The sequence below is a fragment of the Molothrus aeneus genome, chromosome 13, assembly GCF_037042795.1.
Source record: "Molothrus aeneus isolate 106 chromosome 13, BPBGC_Maene_1.0, whole genome shotgun sequence".
Taxonomy (NCBI): Eukaryota; Metazoa; Chordata; class Aves; order Passeriformes; family Icteridae; genus Molothrus; species Molothrus aeneus.
In genome coordinates, this window is record NC_089658.1 from 17,875,757 (window position 1) to 17,898,517 (window position 22,761).

At 46.3% G+C, this 22,761-nt stretch overlaps 2 protein-coding genes across 6 annotated transcripts; one reads left to right on the forward strand and one right to left on the reverse strand.

Moving 5' to 3' along the window:
* Window positions 1-321: 321 nt before the first annotated feature.
* On the forward strand, window positions 322-8,133 carry MTFMT (mitochondrial methionyl-tRNA formyltransferase). 3 transcript variants are annotated; one of them, XR_010784466.1, is made up of 11 exons: window positions 322-446; window positions 880-1,092; window positions 1,496-1,618; window positions 2,423-2,525; window positions 3,066-3,141; window positions 3,711-3,802; window positions 4,344-4,425; window positions 4,735-4,817; window positions 5,130-5,348; window positions 6,278-6,433; window positions 7,005-8,133. XR_010784466.1 is itself a non-coding variant. In XM_066558715.1 (10 exons), exons 1-9 carry the CDS (start codon window positions 322-324, stop codon window positions 5,328-5,330), a joined length of 1,098 nt encoding a protein of 365 aa, XP_066414812.1. In that variant the 3' UTR covers window positions 5,331-5,348; window positions 7,005-7,021. The 3 variants fall into 3 exon arrangements, 2 of the variants coding, with proteins under 2 accessions (XP_066414812.1, XP_066414811.1); XM_066558715.1 differs by lacking the exon at window positions 6,278-6,433 and having other exon boundaries at window positions 7,005-7,021; XM_066558714.1 differs by lacking the exons at window positions 6,278-6,433; window positions 7,005-8,133 and having other exon boundaries at window positions 5,130-5,573.
* A 2,317-nt stretch (window positions 8,134-10,450) lies between these two features.
* Window positions 10,451-19,839, reverse strand: CILP (cartilage intermediate layer protein). 3 transcript variants are annotated; one of them, XM_066558856.1, is made up of 9 exons: window positions 19,734-19,839; window positions 18,848-18,931; window positions 18,035-18,088; window positions 16,374-16,559; window positions 14,951-15,265; window positions 14,736-14,844; window positions 14,136-14,293; window positions 11,303-13,532; window positions 10,451-11,101 (listed from the first exon to the last, which is right to left on the reverse strand). In XM_066558856.1, the coding sequence occupies exons 1-9, from the start codon at window positions 19,789-19,791 to the stop codon at window positions 10,978-10,980; spliced, it is 3,318 nt and encodes a 1,105-aa protein (XP_066414953.1). In that variant the 5' UTR covers window positions 19,792-19,839; the 3' UTR covers window positions 10,451-10,977. The 3 variants fall into 3 exon arrangements, with proteins under 3 accessions (XP_066414953.1, XP_066414952.1, XP_066414950.1); XM_066558855.1 differs by having other exon boundaries at window positions 10,451-11,116; XM_066558853.1 differs by having other exon boundaries at window positions 10,451-11,116; window positions 11,237-13,532.
* Window positions 19,840-22,761: the final 2,922 nt, after the last annotated feature.

Genomic DNA, 22,761 nt, shown 5'->3' on the forward strand with positions numbered 1-22,761 from the left:
ATTTAGCTTGGATGTCAGGAAAAGGTTTTCAGAGGGTGGTCGGCCACTGGAAGGGGCTCCCCAGGGAATGGTCACGACCCCAAGGCTGCCAGAGCTCAAGAAGTGTTCGGACAACGCTCTGAGGCACCGGATGGGATTATTGGGGTGTCCTGCGCAGGGCTATAGGTTGGACTCGACGATCCCTTTGAGTCCCTTCCAACTCAGATTCGCCGATAATTCCGTGGTTTTATGACTTATGGCGGCGCCGCCTCAGCGCTGAGGGCGGCCCCGCCCCAGGGCGGGTCCCGCTGCGTCATCGCCGCGCGCGGCGGGAGCCCCGCGATGCGGGCCCGGCTGCTGCGCGCCTGCCGCCAGGGCGTGAGGGCGGCGGGGCCGCCATGGCGGGTCCTGTTCTTCGGCTCCGACCGCTTCGCCGTGACCACCCTGCGAGCCCTGCGGGCCGCCGGGTACCGCCCGGGCACGGGGGCGAGGGCTCTGAGGGGAGACAGGGCCGGGAGAGAGGGGCAGAGGGGACACGGGAGACGGGGACGTGAAGGAGGAGCCTGAGGGGGGAGATGGACCCTGAGGGGCGCGGAGCCTGCGGGGACACGGCCGAGGCTGGGGAGGGTGAGAGAGGGGTGGGCACTGAGGGATGGGAGATGAGGGCTGATGATGAGGCTCAGAGGTTATTGAGGGATGAGGTGGAGTCGCGCGGGAGGGACCGTGGGTTGGGCAGGGAGGGTGGCAGAGAAGGGAGCGGGAAGGAACCTGAGCGTGGGACAGGAGCCAGGATCATAGAGTGAGGGAATTGGCACAGGGGCGCAGCGAGTGGTGGAGGTGACCCAGCCCTCGCCTCAGTCTGCCTGCACGACGCCTTCAACACCTTGTCCCGCCCCCCAGGGAGCTCAGCGAGGACTCGCTCGTGTCCCGGCTGGAGGTGGTGACCCTGCCCTCCCGCCTGGCCCGGGACCTGCCCGTCAGGAGCTGTGCCAGGGAGCTCCAGCTGCCTGTGCACGAGTGGCCGCACACGGGACCCGCGGGGGAGTTTGATGTGGGTGTGGTGGCATCTTTTGGACGTCTTCTAAGCGAGGAGCTCATTCTGCAGTTCCCATAGTAAGTGTGTGGACAGCACATCTGTCACTGCTTTGTTAGCAAAGCTGCACTCTCGTTTTGGGGCAGCATCTGTGACTTGCAGTAGGTGAGGTCAGCTTCCCTGGGTTCATATGCTTAGCCTGAGCCTTATTGCTGTCATGGTGAAATTCAGTGTTCTTTGACACATGGGTGTAAATTTATGCAAATATCCAGCAGAATGTTTGCCTTTATTCCTCACATCTCTTTCTGTGTTCACTGAGAAACTGAAGTTTATATAGTGTGAATTTTCCTTCAAGGGCATATTTAAGCCAGTAACCCATGAGAACGTATGAGCAGATAGTAGTTCACTGTAATATATGTTGCACTCCATTTACGTGTGTTTCAGGTACCGTTCCTGTCCTAACTTGTGAATATTTCATTCCAGTGGGGTGCTGAATGTCCATCCCAGCTGTCTCCCACGATGGCGTGGCCCTGCACCCATAGTCCACACGGTGCTTCATGGTGATAAGGTGACTGGGGTGACAATTATGGAAATAAGACCAAAAAGGTAGGTTTGGTGTCCTTTGCAGACAACTCACTGTTGCTTCTCAGGGCTTTAAATAATCACCGCTGAAGTCATAATTTAACTCATTCTACATAACCACATTTTCTTTTAATGTATGTAATTAAGGTTTGAAACACTTAAAAATGTTCATCTAACTATATGAGATTTGCCACAATTACAGTATTTTCATAAGTGTGCAATTTGCACTTCAGGCCTGTTCTCTAATTCTTAGCATTATCACAAGGAACAGACAGAGAGCAGTCACACGGCTTTATCAATAGGCTTGGTATGACAAGACAGAAAAGATCTGGTTTTCAGACTTCAGAGTCCCCTGTAATGTCCTGAAAGTGGACAGAAGGCAAGAAATTGCCTGTCTAGGCATGAGGAAGATTATATCTTTTAGTTTCAGCCCAAGATCTGGCTTTAAAGGCTTATCAAAATACATTATTTAGTCACCTTTTCTCTCTGAGATGCTTGTCTAATAATAGATCTCAGGAAAGTGTGAAGCGAATTTCATCTTAAATATTTCAGGTTGTTTCTTCTTAGATCTCATATTCTGAACTGTAAATTGTGTTCATATCAGTCTCAGCTTGCTGAGGAGAATCTTGCTGCCAAGATTGGTATTCTCTTCCTTGTTTTGTCTTGTGAACTAAAAAATTTGATAATGTGAAATGACATCTGAAAAATAGTTTTAGAGGGGATAAAAATGGATAATTAGCAACTGAGCTAATGTATTGAATGCAGACTTTTGAACTGCTAATTAAGCTTCAGCTTCTCCAGTTAGGTTGTATGTTTTCTGCCTTGCAGGTTTGATGTAGGTCCAATTATTAAGCAAGAAGAGGTTGCTGTTCCTCCCCACTGCACGGCACAGGAGCTGGAAGGGATCTTGGCAAAGATGGGGGCAAACATGGTAAAGTCCTGCCAGCTGTGTCACTTCTGACTGGTACTTTGCTTTTAACGTGTGCAAACAGAATTCTTACTAATCTTGTTCTGAGCTGGCTTCAAGTTTAGGAGGAGGATGATGTGAAACTTGGTGTTTGTGAGCATTTTGCCTTGCTGAGAGAAGAGCTCAGTGCTCTGTGATCAGGCGTCAGTGTCAATCCTCTGTGTTGCTGTTGTGTTTCTATTCAGTGAAGAATCCAAATGCTGTCTGTGGAAACAGTGCAGGTTCTTTCATTTAAATTAATATCTGCTTTTTTATTTGAATAGGCAGCTTTTGTTCCCTTCTGGAATTAATATCAGAGATCATCCATAAAAAAATAATTGCGTTTTTTCGTTGTGATTCAGTGGGAAGGATGTCTTTACTGTCTCTGTGTATTTTCTGAATATACTGAGCCAATTTTCTAAAAGCTCACAGGACAGTTTCACTGTTGAAAAATTAAGTTTTACTTTGTTTATTATTGCTCGAACTTAGCTTGACTATTACTCTGTACAAAATTTAATTTTGCAGCTGTTAGCAGTTTTGAAGAACTTGCCTGAAAGTTTAAAAAATAAAAAAGAGCAGCCAAAAGAAGGAGTAACATTTGGTAGGTACACATTGTTTTTAATGTGACTTGTTCATTTTTTCCTTGATTAGCAGGAAAATTGAAGTTTTCTGCCATGCTGGGTATTTTTTTAAGATTCATTTCTCAATATGCTCTCTTCACTGCCTTCTCTGGCTTACAAATGTCATACAGGAGAAAAATGCTTCAGAATTCTTCAGACTTACTACATTAATTTTTTTCCAGTTACTTGTACAATATCAAAATCACTATTGATGTTACAAGATCTGAGTTTGTTATTCTTCATTGTTGTAATGCAGACAGAAGGGTTAGAACTGTACTTCTAAGCATGATACAGGTTTGCAGTGCAATGGGTAAATAAAGAGAACAACTGAGAATAAAAAAAATCCAATTGAGGTGTTTACAAAATATTTTCTCCAGTTTATGTCTGAGGTATCTTGGCTGGATGGTAGACCCACTATTGGTCAGGAAAAACTGGGGTTTAAAATAGAATAAAGTAGTACGGTTGTTTGCTAAAAGATGCAAAGCATCTTTTGTTTGCTAAAAGATGCAAAGCAAAATAAGAAGTCTTCTAATTCCTCTTTTCCCCACAGCTCCTAAAATCTCTATAGCGAAGAGTTGTATAAAATGGGAAGAGCAAACAGCTGCACAAATAATTCAGCTGCATCGTGCAATAGGAAGTATGGTGAGACTGGAATTTTTGGAACCCTTTTCTGTCCTATAGCATGGCTGAGTTTGGTGTAGGTATTTTAACTAATCTAAACTATACCTCAGTTTTAGTTATTTTAGCCTCTGTAACCTTGCATGTGTTCTAAAATCCTGGTCGTTTATCTTTAGAGGTGGAATTAATGTGCAGGAGAATTTTCATGGACTTGATCCCAAGTGTGAAATCAGCTCAAAAATTTTATATTGTTTCCTTAGCTCTGAGATTTTCCCTGATGTATTTGGAGGTTTGGAATGCTGCAGTGACATCTCTGCATGGCAGTAAACAGTGCAAACAGCCACAGTGAAGAGCTGTTGTAGCTAAGGGCTTAACTCATTTCTGCATAGGCTAATGGTTTGAGTTGAGGAAGGGAAAGGAAAACTGAGTCTGATAAGGAAAATCTCCTATCTAGACATACAGCTAAGTGTTCCCTTAATGTTATTAACACAGGTATTTTGCCTGAGGAAAAAATAGCCTGGAAATGTGAAAACATTCTGAAGGTGTCATCTGTTTCTGTTTCCAGTTTCCTTTGCAGACACTCTGGAAGGGTACTACCATTAAACTCCTGGATTTTGTGGAAGTGGATAATATCCCTGGTTTTTCTGGTATTTACTCTTCAATTATTAAAAATTTTAAACCATTTTCTTTAAGAATCTAAGTGCCATGTGGGCCAAGTTGTGTGACTGATCAGGGCTTAGTGAATGTTCATGGATCAGATATGGAGTAGTGCCAGAGAATGACTGTTCTGATTGTTTCTGTTCCTTTGGTTATAATAAAACACAGAATACAATAAAATATTTTTCAGCAAAATAGTTACTCAAGATGGTTGTCATGCTTCAAAGGAACAGAAGTGGTTCAAACCTTTTCTGTACTTTTTGGCATAAAAATGCAGGATGACCTTTCTTTGCTTTTAGATCAAATACAAAATGGCTGTGAAGTTGTTCCTGGTTCAGTGCTGTTCCATAAAATGTCCCAAACATTGATAGCTCGCTGCAAGGTAGGCTTTCCCTATTTGTTTTATACTCACTGCCCTAAAGATGAGGTTTTTAGTATTTGTGAGGTGCATAACTTTTGTCTTAATTGTCCATTGTTAGTCTCTGTACTATTTTAGATCAGCACCAGATGTTTTATTTGACACCTTAAACTTTTAATTTCCATTAACAGGCTTTGCACATTTGCAAGCAGGAATTTGACTTGTTAGCCTGTTAACATTGAATAAAATGTATTCTGTAAGCCAGCTGTGGGACCTGAAGATAGCTTTAAACATGGAAGGAGCTTACTGCCTTTTTTTGTTTGTTTTTATTTTTAGGAAGGCTGGGTTGGAATCAAAACAGTTGTTTTAAAGAAGAAGCTTACAGCAGTTGACTTCTACAATGGATATATGCACTCTTGGTTCCAGCAGAATCCAAGAACAGTTCATCAGGAATGCAGATTTCAAACACTCAAACTCAGCATGACAAAAAAGACTCTGAAAGAGAGGGGAATATTGGCACAGGATATAAAGCAATAAATGTATTTTTTGATGTCTGTAAGTTAATATAAAATATTTCAAAGCCCAGCTATAACATTCAGCTTAATTAGGGGATTTCTTCCCATGGTATTTGATCTTATTGTCATCTTCATGTTTTGATGGTGGGTTCCTGAAGATACTTCTTCTCTTTCCCTGTTAAGGAAGAGAATCTCCATGAGTGCTGTAGATATTGAATAAATCCCTGTTTCCACTGATGAGAAATAAATTTATTTTTATACAGTATTTTCAGGGTTTTTTTGAGGACTTCGGTATAATTTTCTTCAGGCGTAAGTTTTGGACAATTACTTTAATCTGGAAATACTAAAATCTAGTGAGCTTTTTTAATGCTCACCGAGACTTAGACTGTCTAGTTTGATATTCTTGTGGATCCTAAAATTCACTTTGTATCCCTGCATTGAGGTGAATAACTGAGCCAGGAACATAAGAGAATCTTTCCCTCTCCATCACGATTTTCTTCCCTCTTTCTGTTTTCATGTCCTGAGATACATCCCATTTAAAATTTTTGTGCCCTTCATCCAGAAAATTTATGTTCTACTATTTCACTTTCTGATGGGAGAGGTTTTTATCTGATGAGGAGTTAATCTAATCCAAGATTTTCCTCATCTGTCTTTGCTTAATGGCATATACAAGGAGTATTTCATGTCAAGAACCCCAAAACTAGTGATTCTTACACTTTCTTGTCTTAGAAGAGGTAACATAGCACTGAGCATAACAGCAGAGCAAAGACTGGCTGTATCTTAGGAGCTGTTCTAATATTTGCTAACTTTTTCCTGCTTTTTCTGAGTTCTACTGAAGTAAAAGCAAAAAATCTAGAAAAATGTCATATCACAAGGATTAAAATGTTTCTGAAGAAGCATCTGTTAAAGCAGCTGCTGCAGTGTTTTTCTTCTACTGCCATTAGATCATCAATTAATTGCCTCTGACAGGTTTTCCAAAACACATGGTCCTCCAAGAAATCCAAGCCTATGAATCAGAGTCAAAAACTGGAAACAACAGCAAGGTGGAAGTCAGGCTCCTGTAGAGAATTCCTGTTGTTCCTGACCGCAGACTCTGCAGTTTGTGCTGCAGAAATTCTAAATCTGGCAAGTTTGCTTCCGAGAAATTATGTATTTTTGTGTTTTGCTCCCTGCTACCTTTTGCAAGTGCAAGTTGTGGAGTCACTTTGTTTTTATTCTGTTCAGATCAGTCTGGAAATGTTAATAATTGCTGTATGCCAATAGAAGGGTGGGTGGGTGAGTGAGTTTTCTGTGGGTTTGTGGGGATAGTGGGTGGTTTGGAGAGTTTTCTGGGGCTTGCTACGTCACTGTATGGCAAAACCCCACCACCACAATTTAGAGATAATTTTAAGCACTAATGATAAAGAGTTTTGGACTTAAGTGTTAGTTAACTGGGACTCAACAATTTCAGTGTTTCAGGATGCAACTTTTCAGATGTTCCAGGTCCTTAGGCACTGGAAAATTAGTTCTTCATTATAAGCTGAGCAAAATGAACAGCGAGGCATGACTCCCACAGAAAGAATACAGTGACAAAAGTTCAGGCAAAAGAGTCCAGGTTAAAGTCTTTTAGATAACCAAACTGTTAAATCAATAGCTTCTTCCTAGCAGTGACATGAGGAAAATTCTTTTAACTCCTTTGTGTATCTCTCATCCTCAGTTTTAGGTCACGTCCGGTGTGAGACCTCTTGCTGGCAGACAATAATCTGGCTCTCACTAAAGCATAAAGCAACAGGAAGAGTTTGCCTGTGTTTTTGGGAAGTTTGAGGTGGCATGTGCCCAGAATCCCTGTAGATGGAGCTCGCTGCATCCCTTTTGGGTGAAAACCAAGGACAGCTGGACAGAAGATGGTGAAAATCTGGTACAGAATGCCTTCAGTTAGTTGTTCAATAGTGAATAATGGCTAAACCATACTTCAGCCAGGATCCCATGTACTTGTAATTTAATCTTTTGATCTGTGCAGAGTTTGCTATAAGGCTTCTTTTGCTTTCTGTGTGAGAGGTTATAAAAGATAAGGCCATTCTGATTTGTTTAATAGCTAATGTCCTAGCTCTGAATATGCACAACTTTACCCAAGTCATTTTATGGAGCAAAAGAGAAGGTAAGATTAATTTATTTTTTTATGGAGAAAGTCTTTGGCATGCTATTTTTGGCATGGTAGAGAAGTTTTAAAAATGGAATTGGTGTTCACCAGGCAGCTGTTAGCCAAAATGTCTCTTTGGAAACTTTGCTTTCACCTGGCTCTGCAGGGATTTAACTCAGTAAGTAATGAAAATCTGATTATTTTTGCAGAACAGACAAAACAAAAATGGGGCATTCACTGATGAGGTGTGGAATAGCATGTCAGGGTTGACTCTGGAACACAGACACAGTGATTCGATCCCCAGTACCACTGATGGGGTTGAGTACAGCTACCCTGGCCATTGGAATGGGATCTTAGCAAAATAAAACAGCTGTTCTCCTCTCAGAGGAGAGAGGGAAATAACAGAGGTATTGACAGACCCAATGTCCACTATGGCTCAGTTTAATATCACTGGGACCAAATTACTGGCAGAACTGCAAAATATTTGGGCACCAGAAGGGCTCTGGTGTTGGATAGGGATGATTTCATCATGGATTTCAAATAAATGTTAGTAGAGGGAGTGATATTTCCTAGGATGCTGGTGACTCACAATTAGATGCATCTGTTTCATGTTCCACAACCTTACTGCTCCCCCTGCTTCCTAGGAAACCTCTTTATTCCTGTTTTCTGAATACATTACAAATAAATAAAAAGTATAAGTGACTAATCAGAGAAGTACTTGAGCCTTTTTATAAAGTTGTTTGTAAAATCCCCCAGTAATTTGCTGGTTGAGGCCAGACAAGAATCTCTCTCCTTTTGTTTATCCTATCTGCTAGTGTCCTGATGGCTTCTGGGAAGCAATAGTTTCCTTCAAAAACAGGAGGGATAGGTCACTGGATTTATCTCTGGATTGGAAACTAAGTGACCTTAGTGGGAGATGCTTTGCCATTAGCCACAAACCTGCTGGTGTTCAGGAGCCAGGTCTCCTTCTTCAGCCTGTTCCTCAAGGTTGGTGGTCCAAAGGCTTAGGCCAAGGGAGGAGCTGAGTCCCAGCCTTGCCGCATTCCTCCAGCTGATGCTCTCTGATATGTGGGAGTGTGCACTGGGTTTCAGAAAGGACACTGCCATACACTGACCATAAACACAAGCTGGAGGAGTCAGAACTGACATTGAACTGTAGCATAAAATTTGTGTGAGTAGCAGATGCCAGGACCCTGCAGTAGCTTTGCTCCTATATAAACTTTTCTTAATGTATTTGGGATGGTGGCTCATCAGTAACAGTGAAGTGTTAGCACGGAGTGGTGGTTATGTCATGGTTGTTTTCTGTTGGTAGTGCTTAAGCACCCGTGATGGAAACCTCTGTCTTGCTCTGCGTCCAACACAGTCTGCCAGAAGCCTCCTGGGAGAGCTCAGGGACTCAGTGAGTGCACAATTAGTTTGTTCCTCCAAGTCAGTGCTAAGCTGCAGAGGGGGACAGTTTGGGGAAACTTGGAGAGCTTCTGGCTGTTCCAGGCTGTAGGGCCATGACTATTTCAGTGCTGTTAAACACACATTTCTCCCCAGAAGGAAGAGCCCTGTAGTCTGCTCTGTTGACTGGCAAGCCCACATGCAGCACAGGGATCAGATCCTCAGCCTGCTTTCATCCATTTATCTCCTGGGTTTGTCTGTAGAAGTCATTTGTGTTACTTCACTCTCAGAGTGATGAAACAAAGTTTGGGATTTGGCTGTCTGTCTGCAGAGGAGGAGGGGAGCAGAGGGAAGAGACATTTCTCTGCACAAGCCAAGAGCTCTGTGGGAAGGTCCAAGCTAATGCTCCCCACTGGCCGCCTTGGCTCCAGCTCCTGCCAAGCCCTTGCAGCAGACTAGACACAAAAGAAAACACACTGAGTCTAAATTCATTGGTATGAAGAGGATGTGCCAGAGTATTCCACAGCTCTTCCTTTTCTGCTTTTCTTTGATAACTGTCAATTTACATTAAAAAGTGGATTATTAAGGGTTTTTTTAACCTATTAAGGTATAATTCAGCCTGTCCTGTGTCGGACCTGAGAACAAGCTTGCTAAACACTATTGAAAGATTCCCTATGCCCTTGATGGGCAGTGGGTATGGCAGCATAGGCCTAGAACTGGCTTCATTTTCATAGGAGGGGATTAGGTAGCAGAGGGAAATCCATGTTGGAGCACGTGTTTGAATTCCAGTTTGCATCCAATTGCACTGCCCACCTTTTTATGATCTCTCTTGGTAGGAGTTTTGGTGTCAGAGACTTGCTGGTTTGTTTGCCCCCCAAAATTTTATTGCCAGTGTTTGCCTGTAAACACAAGGTGTCTTCTGTGCTATGAGGTCCTTGATTTCACTCTAGGAAGGGTGGGGGGTGGAAAGGACAATTTAATAGGTCACTTGGAGAGGGATCACTGACCCCTTCTGTGGCCAGCTGCACCTTCAGCTAAGAGCAGCTTCTTGCCAGCTCCTTATGCTCACTGCTGCTGAATGTGGAGGGAAGCCCATCTTCTCCCTGCCTCCACCCAGCATTGCTCTACATTGCCTGGTTTCCTATCATCCTTAAAGCACAAATTCCCAGCCCTCCTTTCCCTCTGTCTTGTGCCACTCCTTAATTCATCCCTGCCCAGACCTGCTGCTCTGATTCTCCCAGAACCATTGCTGACTCTCCACTTGTCAAGCTGGGGAGAGATTCCCTGGCTGCAGCATGCCATTGCCAAACCCTGGAGCTGCAGGAGAACCAGACATCCACAAAACCCCTCACCCATATCCAGGATCAGTCTCACACTGATAAAGTTGTGACCTGTTTGTGAACAGAAAGATGAAATCCTGCAGGTTATTCTTTGCTGAGTTCTACATGTGGTTTATTTAGTCGGGCATTTCAAACACAAAAGTGACACACATTGTCAAAGTTACAAAATTACTTTTTTTATTAACCTACCCTATCAAAGAGCATAGATTTTCTTGTCAAACGATGCAAGAAGCAAGAGAAAACTCTTATCTGTATCTATGTGGAGCCTACAAATCCACATGGCTTCTCTGTGCTATTGAGCATGTGAGTTCTTAGAAATGCAGCTGCCAGTAGTTTAGCTTGAATACAGTAATTCTAAAACAAGCTAGAAATAAATAAAATACTTACATTTCAAGTACGAAACCTTGCAGTTGAATTCAGTATGAGGAAATCAGTTTATTCCTTTTCATGTTACCAACTACTGTACAGGTACTTGGGCTGGCAAAGTCTGCAGATGCAGAACAGAAGAATGTTTTATGTACATGACTTAATTGAATCATATGTTTAGTCTTCTCTTTAGGCTATCATGTGAAGCTGTTTAATGTCAGGCAGAAAGAAGATTTTTATGGATGCATTTAATAAGACACAAACTCACTACCTCTGCTGGCCCCCAGTTCTCGCCTTACGTCTTTTCTTTCTGGTGGGGGAAAAAAATTGGCACCTTAATTATGTCTCATAAATAATGACACCTACCAGCTTTCAATTACATTATTTAGCAGGTTGATGTTACTTTCAAATTATATTTAATTGAGCGTGAGTGACTTTACCAATGCTCCTATACAGCTCTAGTAGGTGGGACGTTGACCTGTCATCGGGATCCTGGCTTGGTTGTTACGGCGGCTTGCCGGCGGCCTCTGGTACACAGGGCTTTGCCCTGGTAGAACCAGGACGGACTGCTGGCCCGAGTCCCTCGGAGACTGCTGGCTCCAGTCCCTCGGAGTCTGCTGGCTCCAGTCCCTCGGAGACTGCCGGCCTGGGTCCCGTGGAGGCTGCCGGCCTGGGTCCCGTGGAGGCTGCCGCCCTGGGTCCCGTGGAGGCTGCCGCCCTGGGTCCCGTGGAGGCTGCCACCCTGGGTCCCCCGGAGACTGCCGGCCTGAGTCCCTTAGAGACTGCTGACCCAAGTTCCTCTGAGACTGGAAGATGCTTTGCTCTGTCGTGCTCCTCTCTGAACAGGTGAAAGTCAACCCAATGCCAACATCACTCTTCATGGTTCTGGATGTGCCATCAGACGTGCCATCAAAACACCTGCCCAGGGCGATTTCCTTGGCGATCCTCGGGTCTTGATCAGTGACTGTGTAGATGCCGTAGTTGTGTCCCAGCGGGTCAAGAGGTGCCAGCATTGTGTACTCACTGGTGTCGTTGTTGGTGGCCATGGGGAGGTGGTTCACCAGGTACTCGTGGAGCATGCTGTTGACGCTCACTCGGCGGCAGTTGCCTTGTGGGATCACTTTGACGAGCGTGCGGTCCACGCGGTCCTGGTCGAAGAGCATTCCGCTGCACTTGAACTCCAGGCAGGCTGCCGACACATCCCGCTGCTGGGGGTCACGGATGCTGCGCACGTCCCGGATGCCGTAGAGCTTGCCAATGGTGCGTGGGTGTGTCCCACCCATGTTACGAGATCTTACATTCACTTCTTGGGGTCCGTTTATTTTTACTTTAATGTAGCAGGCTCTAAATTCCATGGGCTTGGGCCACCATGCCAGGTAGTCATCGGTCCAGCTCATGAGGTCATCTTCACTGAAGGGAACAGTATTGAAGTCATACCGGTCTCCTTCTATCCTGTAAAACCTGAAGTGAGCAGCACTGTGTGGAGCTTCCTCACATTCACTGAGGTTTTCATAGGCATAAATAGGGCCATTGTTCTCTTCTGGGGAATTAGGGCTTGGCTTGGCCATGTTAATGCTGAATGCTGTTTTCTTGATGTTGGAGTCCTCGTGGTCTGTCCTCCTGTAGTTAAGCTTGTTGAGGTATGGCTGTGGGACACCAATAGCAGCAGGGTTGAGTTTGGGAGCAGAGGGCACAGCTTCAAGCTCTTCACCCCCCAAGCTTGCCAAGATGTAAGCTCCGTAGGCTTCGGGGTTTTCCTCATCACAGAAGGCAGGCACACAGGCACCATTGGGACCAGTGACTACGCTGTCAAAACGGCCCCATGCTCTGGGGTTGGAGGAGAACCCTGGTTCTGGCTCCAAGTTTATAATAGAAATCACAACCCCTTGGATCTGCTCACTTTGCAGAAATCGCTCACTTCTGTAGGCTCGTACTTTGACGTAGCACCGTCTGCTCTCAGGGACATCCAGGTTAAAAAGACGCCTCTCTTTGATCTCCATGTTCCCAACCAAAAAGGTTCTCTCCTCCCTTTTGCGCCGTGTGCTTTTCTCAAGGTTGAAGTCCCCTTCTTCCTCCCATAACCCTGTCTCTGGGTTCAGGGACCAAAGCTTCATCTCTTGCATATGCTCTGGCATCTTGACCTGAGCAGCATCCAAATGAACCTTCACCTTTTCTGCATTGAGGGACTCAGTGCCCTGTTCATCTGTGAAGTCCACAGAAAACATGCCGTACGTGCGGAGCGGAAATATGTCTCCTTCCTCATCTACAAAGTTCAGGTCACTTTGTGTCACAGGGGCTGTAGAGATGTTTCTTGGGTCCAGAAATGTCACACTGGCTTTCACTTTCCCACTGTAGACCTCTCCATTTTTCCTATAAAATGCATTGGGAGGAATTTCTAATTCAGCAATTGGATCGTCTTCTTCCATTTCCCCCAAAGAAATCACATTGGTTTCGGTGGATTCCAGTGTAACAGGGGCTTTCTTTCTCAGTAGCTTGATCTCATGAAATACAGCACCTCCATTTTCCTTGAAGGGCAGAACTTTTGTTGTGTTCACAAACTTCTGCAGCCGGTCCACAAAAGTTAGAACCAGTCTCTCCATATCTGCTGGGACGTGGATGGAGAAGGTTCCCTTGTAGCCAGTCATACTCACTCTCTTGTTCCCCATGTAGATGTGGCCAAACCTCAGTGGCTCACCATTATCTGCTGCTGTGGCTCTGCCTCGAACCATTATTTTGGTCTCGGTGCATATTTTGCAACCACATTCAACGATGACTTTAGTGGGGAGCGTGTAGCCATCACAGGAGATGTCCCTGGTTTCCATCTTGGATACCCCACAGCAGTAGGAGACATTGTCCTTACACCGAAGTCCCTTATCCAGCTTCCCCACACAGGTCTTTGCTGGGCACTTGCCCACGTCGTAATAGAAGGAGTTTGTTGCTTTTTGGAAGCAATCATGAGGAAGTCGGATGAGGTTGCTTTGGGGTTGGGAGTCACAGGCTGCCTCTTGTCTTCCTGTTGAATAGGATTTCTTAATGAGCAGCATGAAATAATTGTACAGTTACCACTATGTTGTCTGAAACCTCAGAGCTAAACAGTGCTCCTAAAAGCAGTGAGGTTTTTGCAGGATTTTGGTGAGCTGGTTAACTCATTTCAGTGAGGCAAGTAGCTCAGCTTTAGCTGTAGGACCCTGATTAAGAGCTGTTTGCAGGATGCTCCCTGCTCCTGCTTATCCACTATGGTCATCCAGCCCACCCTCAGCTAGATCTCTGCTGCTGCCCGGCTTTTTTACTATGGCAAGACTAGAATATATCCCAAGACTTTAAAAACAACCCTAAACAAGCAGAAATAGTCCCATGTCAGGCAGCAAGTACAATGGGAAATCTCCTGACAGGAGCAGATTGAGGTTGATAGGCCACCTGCAGTCCAGAACTCTGGTTTGTAGGGAGCGTCTGGTTCATAACCAGCTCACTAAAGCTTGTCTGCAAACAGATGAATGACATAAACCTCAAGAATTTTTCCTGTGACTTTTCTTTACCAGATGTATAAGAGTTTCTGGTTCCTGCACACCAACACCTCCCCAGCTGCTTGGAGAACATCAGGCACATTTTCTCTTACCTATGACAGCCAGCTTGGCAACTTGGGACTTTGCCGACCCCCCAGCACTGCTGGCCTTGCAGAAATACTCTCCTGACTGTTCTCTCTTCAGGTTCTTCAGAATCAGGTTGTTTTTATATTTGTACAAGGAGGGATCCAGCAGTGAGCCATTGTGGTACCTGCCAGGAACAGTTAAGGGACAGAGACTGACCATCTGGCTGGACCACAGCAATGGCCTAATCCTGCATCCTACTATGTGGATTTTGCCAGATTTCCTGCCTCAGTTTCCCTGGGGTTTTGGTTTGGCTAGGTGGCATCACTAAAAATTTTTCCCCTACTTGTGGCAGTACTGCAGTGTGGCTGCTGGACAGCTGGCAGGGAGGCAGAGCTGCCAGTTGTGTCTGATGAGGTTTTTAAACTCTTTGTGTATTTTTCCAGTGAATCACTCCGCAGATGACATTGCTGTGGCATCTTGAGGAAGCCATCACTTGCAGCCATCAGTTCTCAGTGCATTTAACTGTTCTATAACTAAACCCCCCAATTTATGGAGATGGTAAGGAGATAAAACTGGCATCTGTGGGACAGCTAAGACTTCTGGCAGATCAAATTCAAGCTCCTTACCAGAGGTAGCGGTCAGGAGCTGGGCTCCCTCGGGCATCACAGCAGAGTGACACGCTCTGTCCCACTCTCCTGGCTTTGTCCTCAGGGCTCCTGAAAACATAGGGTTTGCCTGCAGGAGAAGGAAAATGCCATCTCATTACTCTTCCTCTCATAAAACCACAGTTTATTTCTGATGCCTGTGTAAAGCTTCCTGCATCCCCCCTCTTTGGGGCTACCTGATCGGTGCAGCTGCACTTGGATCGCCAGGTTTCTCCGGTTGCTCTCAGGCACAGTGACAGTCGCTGTTGCATATTTGGCTTTCTTTATTTTAAGGGTGTTTTTGCCATCAGGACAAACCCCTGGGATCCTAAACATGCCTCTGCTATCAGCCATTGTCAACAGCTTGAGTTTCTTGGCTTGCAGGTAGACCCGGGCATCGGCAGCAGGTGACCCATCCTCAAGAGACACCTTCCCATGCAGGGTGGCATCCTCACACATGCAAGTGTCACAGTCGGCGTTGACATGGCCCATGGGGCAGGTGATGTTGCAGGCTGGAGGAGAAGCAGACAGGTCAAAAAATAGCCCCAAGTCCCCACAACACTCACAGCGTGTTCTTGCATCTGCTTTTCATTTAGATGCAATAAGGCAAGTACTGCATAAGGAGTAAATTGTATCCAAAACATATTTTTCCTGATTACCCACAGCTGTGCATTAGAAAGGCAGGGACGATGTCATTTTGAACCTGACAATTAGTAGAAAGCAGCCACATGGATATAATTACAGCTAGGAACTGTTATTTACCTTCCCCAAAGGGCTGAATTTCAGGGGAATTTTAATCCAGATCAGCATGTGAGCTCTTAGCTCAACCCTGGCAAGATTACAAATTCAATGTCATAAACTTTCTAGGTTTCTGTTACCAGTGTATGCTCATAAGTTGTGATTTTGGTCTATCCCAAAAGCTGTCTTCCCTTATTCAATGGTATCCTGGCTTGGGCAGAATGTGGGATAATTGCCAAGTGAGCATTACCCGACAGGTTTAACATTTGGGCTCACAAATATTATTCTAGTCTCATTTACCTATAGTGATTAATCCTAAATAATAATCTGTCTTTTCTCAAGGCTCAGGTCATTCCTTTTACAATCACAGAGCATCTCTGTACAGGAACTGTCTGATATTTCAAAGTTGAAAATAAATGTAAGAAATCAGGGAAAACCTGAAACAACTTTTCTGCACAAAACGTATTTTCAGAATTTTTTCAGAATTATTTGGTTTAAAGGAGATTATAAGAATAATATAATTAATTACAAGCCCCTTCAGCAGGAACTATGGCAATTTGATATTCCTGAATCATCTCTTTCCTGGAGGTTTTATGGAGACAGCTGTGTGCAGTCACTGACTCTACCTTGAGTCCTGCTGTTATAAAAAGATTAATGAGATTTTTTTCTATATCCCCAAGATATTGTGAATCCCTGTTATCTTTCTGTTTGGCTATAAAGTTGCCCTGCTCTACTCTTTGCACTCTCCAGACCTGCTTGGAAATCACTGAATTCTGTCAAAAGAGAGAAAGATGGTAAAATGACAGCAAAGGGAGTTCAACACCTGGGCAGTGGTGAGACCGTGACATCCTCCCCTGCCCATAAGTGAGTTTAGAGGAGCACCTGAGCAAACATGTCCAATGCAGAGCCGCCCTTCCTCAGTTGCTTCATTACAGTGCACGCCCCAGAGGGGCTCAGCCAGGCAGGATCTGGTGCGCTTCTGCACCCCGGTTTGGCCACACTTGGCTGAGCACTCGCTCCATTTCGACCATGGAGACAAAAACCTTTTTGAATCTTGCACCAGTGGACCTTGAATAACATCAGTGGTGTGTTACTGAGATGCACATTACACACAGAGCTGCCCAAAAACCGGCAGTTGGGTTTTAGCAGCTTCTACAGAGCTCAGACTGTACATTTGGATATTACATACCACATGGATTAAACAAACTCAGAGCATGTTCAGGAAGCTGGGAATTAAAGCATGTTCAGGGAGCTGGGAATTAAAGCATGAGAAGGCGTCTGAAGGCTTCTGACTTAATTCCCCACAGGCTTCCAAATTCAGGATGATTAAGATAAACCCAGGGGGAGCAAAGTGCAGGCAGCTCATGCTTAGCGTTGAATAACTTTGGCTTAAGGAAATCAAACGCACATTCTCATTTAAATGTTGTTTGGGGGACAACACTTGTCTGTTTCAAATGTGGTTAAATGTTTAAATAGAAGGCAAAATGATTAAATAGTTACAAAAAAAGGGTAAAATTGTTGGTATGATCATGTTGAATGTCTTTAACCAAATTTCAACATATGTTTTCTATAGGGGCAACGTGTGTCCTATTGTGAGCACCACTTTTACTGAGTGCAAACCAGAAGCTTAAGATGCTACCGAGCAGGCTGAACATGTCAGGAGCCAGCTGATTGGTAAAACAGAAAATTTGCAAAACACATTGGGAGTTTAATATGAGGTTATATTTTTAAAGGAATTTCTTTAAACGGGCTACTAGATGTTATTAATTTAAGCTACTTTGAATGGATGAGATCCACTCCAAGTCTGTGGTTTGGGCTTTTTTAAAAATGACAGTGTTCTAATAATGTTTATGAGGATGCACTAGTGACTAAAGTTTCTAAAAATGAAGTTTCTTGGAGACTTGTGCTATGTCATCTCCCATACCTATTCTTCCACACAGTTTGTAATAGAGCAGGTTGATTTGTTTCCTAGAAAGGCAGACAGGCACAGGGCTGGATTGCTCAAATTGTGAATGGGTGCTTGAAAACAATCTTGGCTTATAAAAGCTGGTGGGTGGAAAAGACCCTTTAAATGAGAGCAGATATGGGAGTGTCATGTCTGGGAGCACTTAAATGGGCAGGGTTTTAATCTGTTGGCACATCATCATCTCTAGTTCAGCATCCCAAGTAGTGGGATCCATGACTTCTTTAGCAATTTGAGGCATGCAGGAGGAGGTGGGCTTGGGGATGAAGTCACATCCTGTGGATAAATGCCTGTTTGTGCTTGCCCCAAGCAAAAACTAAATGTGCAACAGATTAAAGCGGGATCTCAGCAAGATCCTAAGCTTGTTTGGGATCAGCTGCTTTAATCTGCAGGGCTGATGATGATAGGAAATGAGCAGGGGAATCCCGTGGAGGAAAATGGCATTATATGTCTCTAAGTAGCATTTTGACAGCAGAAAAAGCAGAACATGGAGGATGAGGGAGAAGCTGAGGGATGGAGCATTGGTGGGGACGTGGGAAGGGACAGGGCTGGTCCATGGCACTGGCGGGCAGGAACGTACTGCGTCTGACGTAGGTGAAGGTTGGGTCTCCCCGGCGAGAGCTGCTCCTCGTACCTGTGGGCAGAGGGATGGTTCAGGCAGGGCTTGCCAGCCAGGGAGCCAGCCCCAGTATCACTGCCTTGTACATCCACTTTCAGGGGAAAACCATTTTACCATGGTTTTCAAAAAAATGCCTCTCAGCAAGTGGAGAGGACCTCTCAGTGTCCATGGTTTTGGTGCTTTGATTCTTCCCAGTGGCTAAGAGAGCTGCTGGGAGTTGAGCAAAAGGCTGGGAAAATCCCCAAATCCTTCAGCATGGTCAGCCCTTTAAATTTCAGCCTGCTGAAATTTAAATTCTGAGCTCTGGACAGTAAAGATGAGAAGTTGGGGCATCTCCCAGGGATTAATGAGCAGAGTGGGCTCTGCAGGTTAATTAATTCCCCACAGGCTTTAATTCTGAAGGAATGGTGTCACAAACCGCCCAGGGTGTGGGGACAGGCTGGGTAGGGTAAAGGCAGGTCAGAGCATGTGCTGGCCCATCCCTGGGCTCTTCTCACCCTCCCAGCCTGCGCGTGCCTCCCGCAGGAGCTGGGGCTGTGGTCACACGTTGACCTTCCCTTTTCCAGGAGAGGAGCCAACAGCGTGTGTCAGTGATAGCCAAAACCCTACAGGACGTCGTGGATGATTAACATTTATTCCACTGCCTAAATCATAGAATCGTAGAATGATTCTAACCCTAAATGTCCTCTTCTACTCAAATAATACTGGTTAGTTGTAAATTGTTGGGAAAATTGTCCAGTGAGGAAAATCCACCCAAGGTGGGAATTAACTTACTCTCCAGGCTGAGCATTACCAGCGGGCTGAAGGTTCTCGATCCTATCTGGACCCTGCTGAGGGCTGGTTTCAGAATCCTTTGTCCTAAGGGTCAATAAATGAAAGAATAAATTAGATTCAAGGATTGGGCATCCTTAGGCTCAATATTACAGCTTTCCCATTGGACTGTGGCTGGTTAGAGCTCCTGTAGGATGCAGTGCAGGAGATACTAAGAGAAGGACATAATGGATATATCCCACAGCATCACTGCAGCTCAGGTGTGATACAAATATTCTATTTCCCTTATCACCCAGAAAAACTTTTTTGCACTTCCTGTGTTGGAGCAGCTCAGATCAACTAATCTTTTTATGGCTGGAGAGATAAAATATGTCCTTCCTGTGCATGCGCAAGGACAAATTAATCCAGGGTGGATGATGTTGGTTGTTTTTATGGGACAAGAGCTGGTTTCTGAACTTGCTGGCCACCTGCATGCCTGAGGGAAGCTGATGGCCATGGCCGGTTCCTGGGGTGCTTGCTGGGAATTGGGAAGCTAAGCCCCAGCACCAGCTCTCCCCTGTGCTCCTCTGGGTGCAGACTGGGCACTATGGGATCTCAGAGACAGCAGACAGGGATGGTCCTAGCATGACCAGTGGGCTGGGGAGCTCATCCCTGGCCATCCAGAGGCTCACTGACTCGCAGACAGACTTTGCTCAAGCTCTGGGGGCTGGATGGGAGCCAGTCCTTGTGTGGAAGTTGTCTGGCCGGGCAAACGCCGCAGTGACCCAGAGCAGCGCCCAGCATCGATGTCGGGCTGCGTCTGCTGGCTCAGCGGCTGCCAACAGACGTGCCTGCACTGGCATGGGCAGGGGACAGAGCAGTGACCAGAATGGAAACGTTTAACCTTCACCTAAAACAGACGTGGCTCCCCAGAGGAGGAGGAGGATCCAGCCTTTCATGGTGACCATCGCTGTCTCCAGAGGTAACCAGGGGATTCCTGGAGTTTCCGCAACCGTCCCACGCTTTCCCCAGTCCTGCAGAGACAAACCCAACTGTGTCAAAGCTCACCCAGGTCCTGCTGCTTTTGGGGAGCTTCTCCCAGGCTGAACCATTCCAGAACACACCACAGGGGCACTTATACCCCCTGTTCACCCACCTCCAGCAGCTCTTCATTTACCTCCCCAGTGGGGAGCAGCAGGAGCTCCACATCTGTGCTTGCATCCTCCCTGCTTCTCACCATCACATCTGAGCCCAAATCTATTTTGCAGAGCACTGCTTTGTAACAGCATCTCCTTAACATGCCTAGGAACAGCTTAAATACTTCTGCAGGGATCTCTCACAGCCCACACAGCTCTGGAGGCCCCCCCAGCACCCAGATCTGCTACCCACAGGAGCAGGGACAGCCCCATGCCTCCATCCCTCTGCCTGCAAACTGGGCATAGTGTGAGGATAGCATCTTATCCAGTATATCCCAGAGTGTGAGGAGAGGGAAGGCTCCTGAGCACCTCTGAAAGCAGAAAAATCCATGCACAAGCCAAGTCTTTCCCGCAAATGTAGCAAGAAGCTCAATATTTTCCTTTTCCCGCAAGCACAGATGTGGGACAGGCTTTGTGTCACTCTTCACCAGCTCAGCCACTTCAGATTTTGTTTTCAGTGAGTCCCTTTGCCCCAGAGCATCAAGTATTTGGGTATTTAATTTCTGAAAGTACCTGTGAAGCTGGTGTTATCCCTAGTGGCACCAGCTGGAATTCCAGGTGCTTTATTTTATGCACCCAAAATTAATCAACTGGGAGGAGGGGAAAATATTGCCCCAGCCGTTTGGTGCCTCAGTTTACCCATCAAATGGGGCTGATAAAGCGCAGTCACTGGCGAGAACACTTGTTTGTAAGTGGTACTAACCATCCCCTCTGAGACCCGGGAATGTGGGACTAGGAAATACTTTGATTATGGCTCAGCAAATCCCAGTCAAGCAAAAATAACAAGCAACACATGAGCGGTGTTTTGTGGGCTTACGGTGGGGTCGTGAACTCGCAGCCAGACAATAACCAGGAAAAAATTAATCCTGTTTCCCACTTGGCAACTATTTTTGGAGCTGACTGCAACTTGTTCAGCACTGGGTTTGGGATTGGGATACATCCCTCTGTACCCAGACACACGATGCTAAAAAAGGGGGGGTTCAAGCGGCCGGGTCTTGGCAGCAGGGAGGGTTTGGAGCTGCCTGTGTCCCCTGTCTGGCTGTGCGAGCCTGTGCGGGACAGAGCCGCGGGAGATGAAACAGCCCCACGTGAGCAAAGCCCCCCAGACCCTCGCTCCAGCTGTCCCGCAACCCTTCCCCAAGCCCATTAGCTGGGACGAGGAAGGGAGAAGCGGGACGCAGGAAACTGCATCCCCATCGCTGTTTTTCAGCCTCTGTGCCGTCATCTGCCCATTAATTAATTTCTACCTCACCTTCAATCACAGCTACTCTTAATTACGTCGCCTTAACACAAAAGAATTCTATAACCACTATCTGCCACAGAAGGGAAAACAGCAGGATTGGGGTTTTTTTCTCTTACCTAAAAAGCCATAAAAACCCCACTTAAGGAGAGTCCCGTCTTCTCGCCACAGAGCCGCCAGCCGAGCTGAGATCCGCGGGCGAGACGAGGGCTTGTCAGCTGCGTGTGCAGGGATTTGCAGCCGGTTGGGAAGAAGAGAGAGCTGCGGCTTACCGAAACCTCCCCTGCGCCGAGCGGAGCCGGGCAGTGTGCGAGCCTCCCGCCGCTGAGGCGGCGAGGTCGCTTATATAGCCCGGCGTGTAGCTTAGGGGATGGCAGCGAGCCACCGTCCGCGAGCACAAACAGATCGGACGCGCGAGGAAACCGCAGCCTGAATAATCCCTTAATAAGGTGATGGTAAACAGAAACCTGTGGCGGTTCCACGGCGTGGCGGCTGCTGCTGGTGGTGGGACAGGGCACGGTGTGGGTACCACGTCCTGGTGTGGGCACCGCATCCCAGCACAGCACTGTCACTGTTAGGGGTTCACCCGGGGTCTGGGTCTGAAAGAGATGCTGCTGAGTGTTGAAGGTGGAGATACAGTGAACAGGCAATGAGTTTTGGGGATGCTTTTTGGCTTTACCTAGTCTGGGACAAACGTGGTGCCCACTCAGCAGTGCACGTGGATTTGCCCTGTTTTGCAGGTGTGGGCTCAGCTGGGCACCGTTCCCTGCACTGCCTGCCCACCTCTGCCCCTGTGCTGGCTCTGGCAGGGATCAGATGAGGATGCTGTGGGGATGTGAGGATGTGGGACAAAGCCAGTGGGATTGGTTTGAACACCCGGGGTAGCACAGAGCTGCAGAGGCAGGACTGTCCTTGTAAATAAATGTGACTGCATCTCAAACTATGGGGAGGTCTAGCAATGACCCCTAATCAGAGTTTCTTGCTTGCCCCAGTCTGGCTTCAGCCTTCCAGGCTTTTCCTCCCTCTGCAGCCACATTTTTCTCATGTAACTTGTGTCAAGTGTCTGTGGACACAGAGCTCCTGGGTGTTGACAAAGCACGTGGCCTTGTGCAAGTGACTGCCACCCATGCATGCAGCCCTGGAGCCGCTCGACTGTGCAGATGGTTGCTGCAGGAATGGGGTGTGAAAGCATGGGCTGTATGTGTCAGGAGCAACCCCCAAAAGATGGGCATGGGTGTTGGGGCAGCCAGTGGGGGTCAGTGGTGACCCAGGCTGCCTCCTAGTAATCCTTGTCAGCCCTGCTGCCAGAGGGAGTGGTGCAGGAGGAACACAGATCAAGATGTCACATAAAAAATAATCAGTGGTGACCTACACCAGCTCCTGTTTATGTTTACGAGGGAAAAGGAAAAAACACCTGAGGTGTGCCAAAAATGGCAGAATGTTTATATGGTGGACAGAGAGTGTCCAGTGAGCTGGAAGCTCCAGACCTCTGACATAAACAT

What these genes read in the sequence shown, in the direction of transcription:
- MTFMT (XM_066558715.1), top strand. Translation starts at nt 322, where the DNA reads ATGCGGGCCCGGCTGCTGCGCGCCTGCCGCCAGGGCGTGAGGGCGGCG. An exon ending in ATGGAAATAAGACCAAAAAG is followed by an intron (nt 1,619 to 2,422) that starts GTAGGTTTGGTG and finishes TCTGCCTTGCAG; the next exon opens with GTTTGATGTAGGTCCAATTA. An exon ending in CATTGATAGCTCGCTGCAAG is followed by an intron (nt 4,818 to 5,129) that starts GTAGGCTTTCCC and finishes TTTTATTTTTAG; the next exon opens with GAAGGCTGGGTTGGAATCAA.
- CILP (XM_066558853.1), bottom strand. Translation starts at nt 19,791, where the DNA reads ATGGTCACCATGAAAGGCTGGATCCTCCTCCTCCTCTGGGGAGCCACG. An exon ending in GCTCCTGACCGCTACCTCTG is followed by an intron (nt 14,294 to 14,735) that starts GTAAGGAGCTTG and finishes TGTTCCTGGCAG; the next exon opens with GTACCACAATGGCTCACTGC. An exon ending in TGCCAAGCTGGCTGTCATAG is followed by an intron (nt 13,533 to 14,135) that starts GTAAGAGAAAAT and finishes CCTATTCAACAG; the next exon opens with GAAGACAAGAGGCAGCCTGT.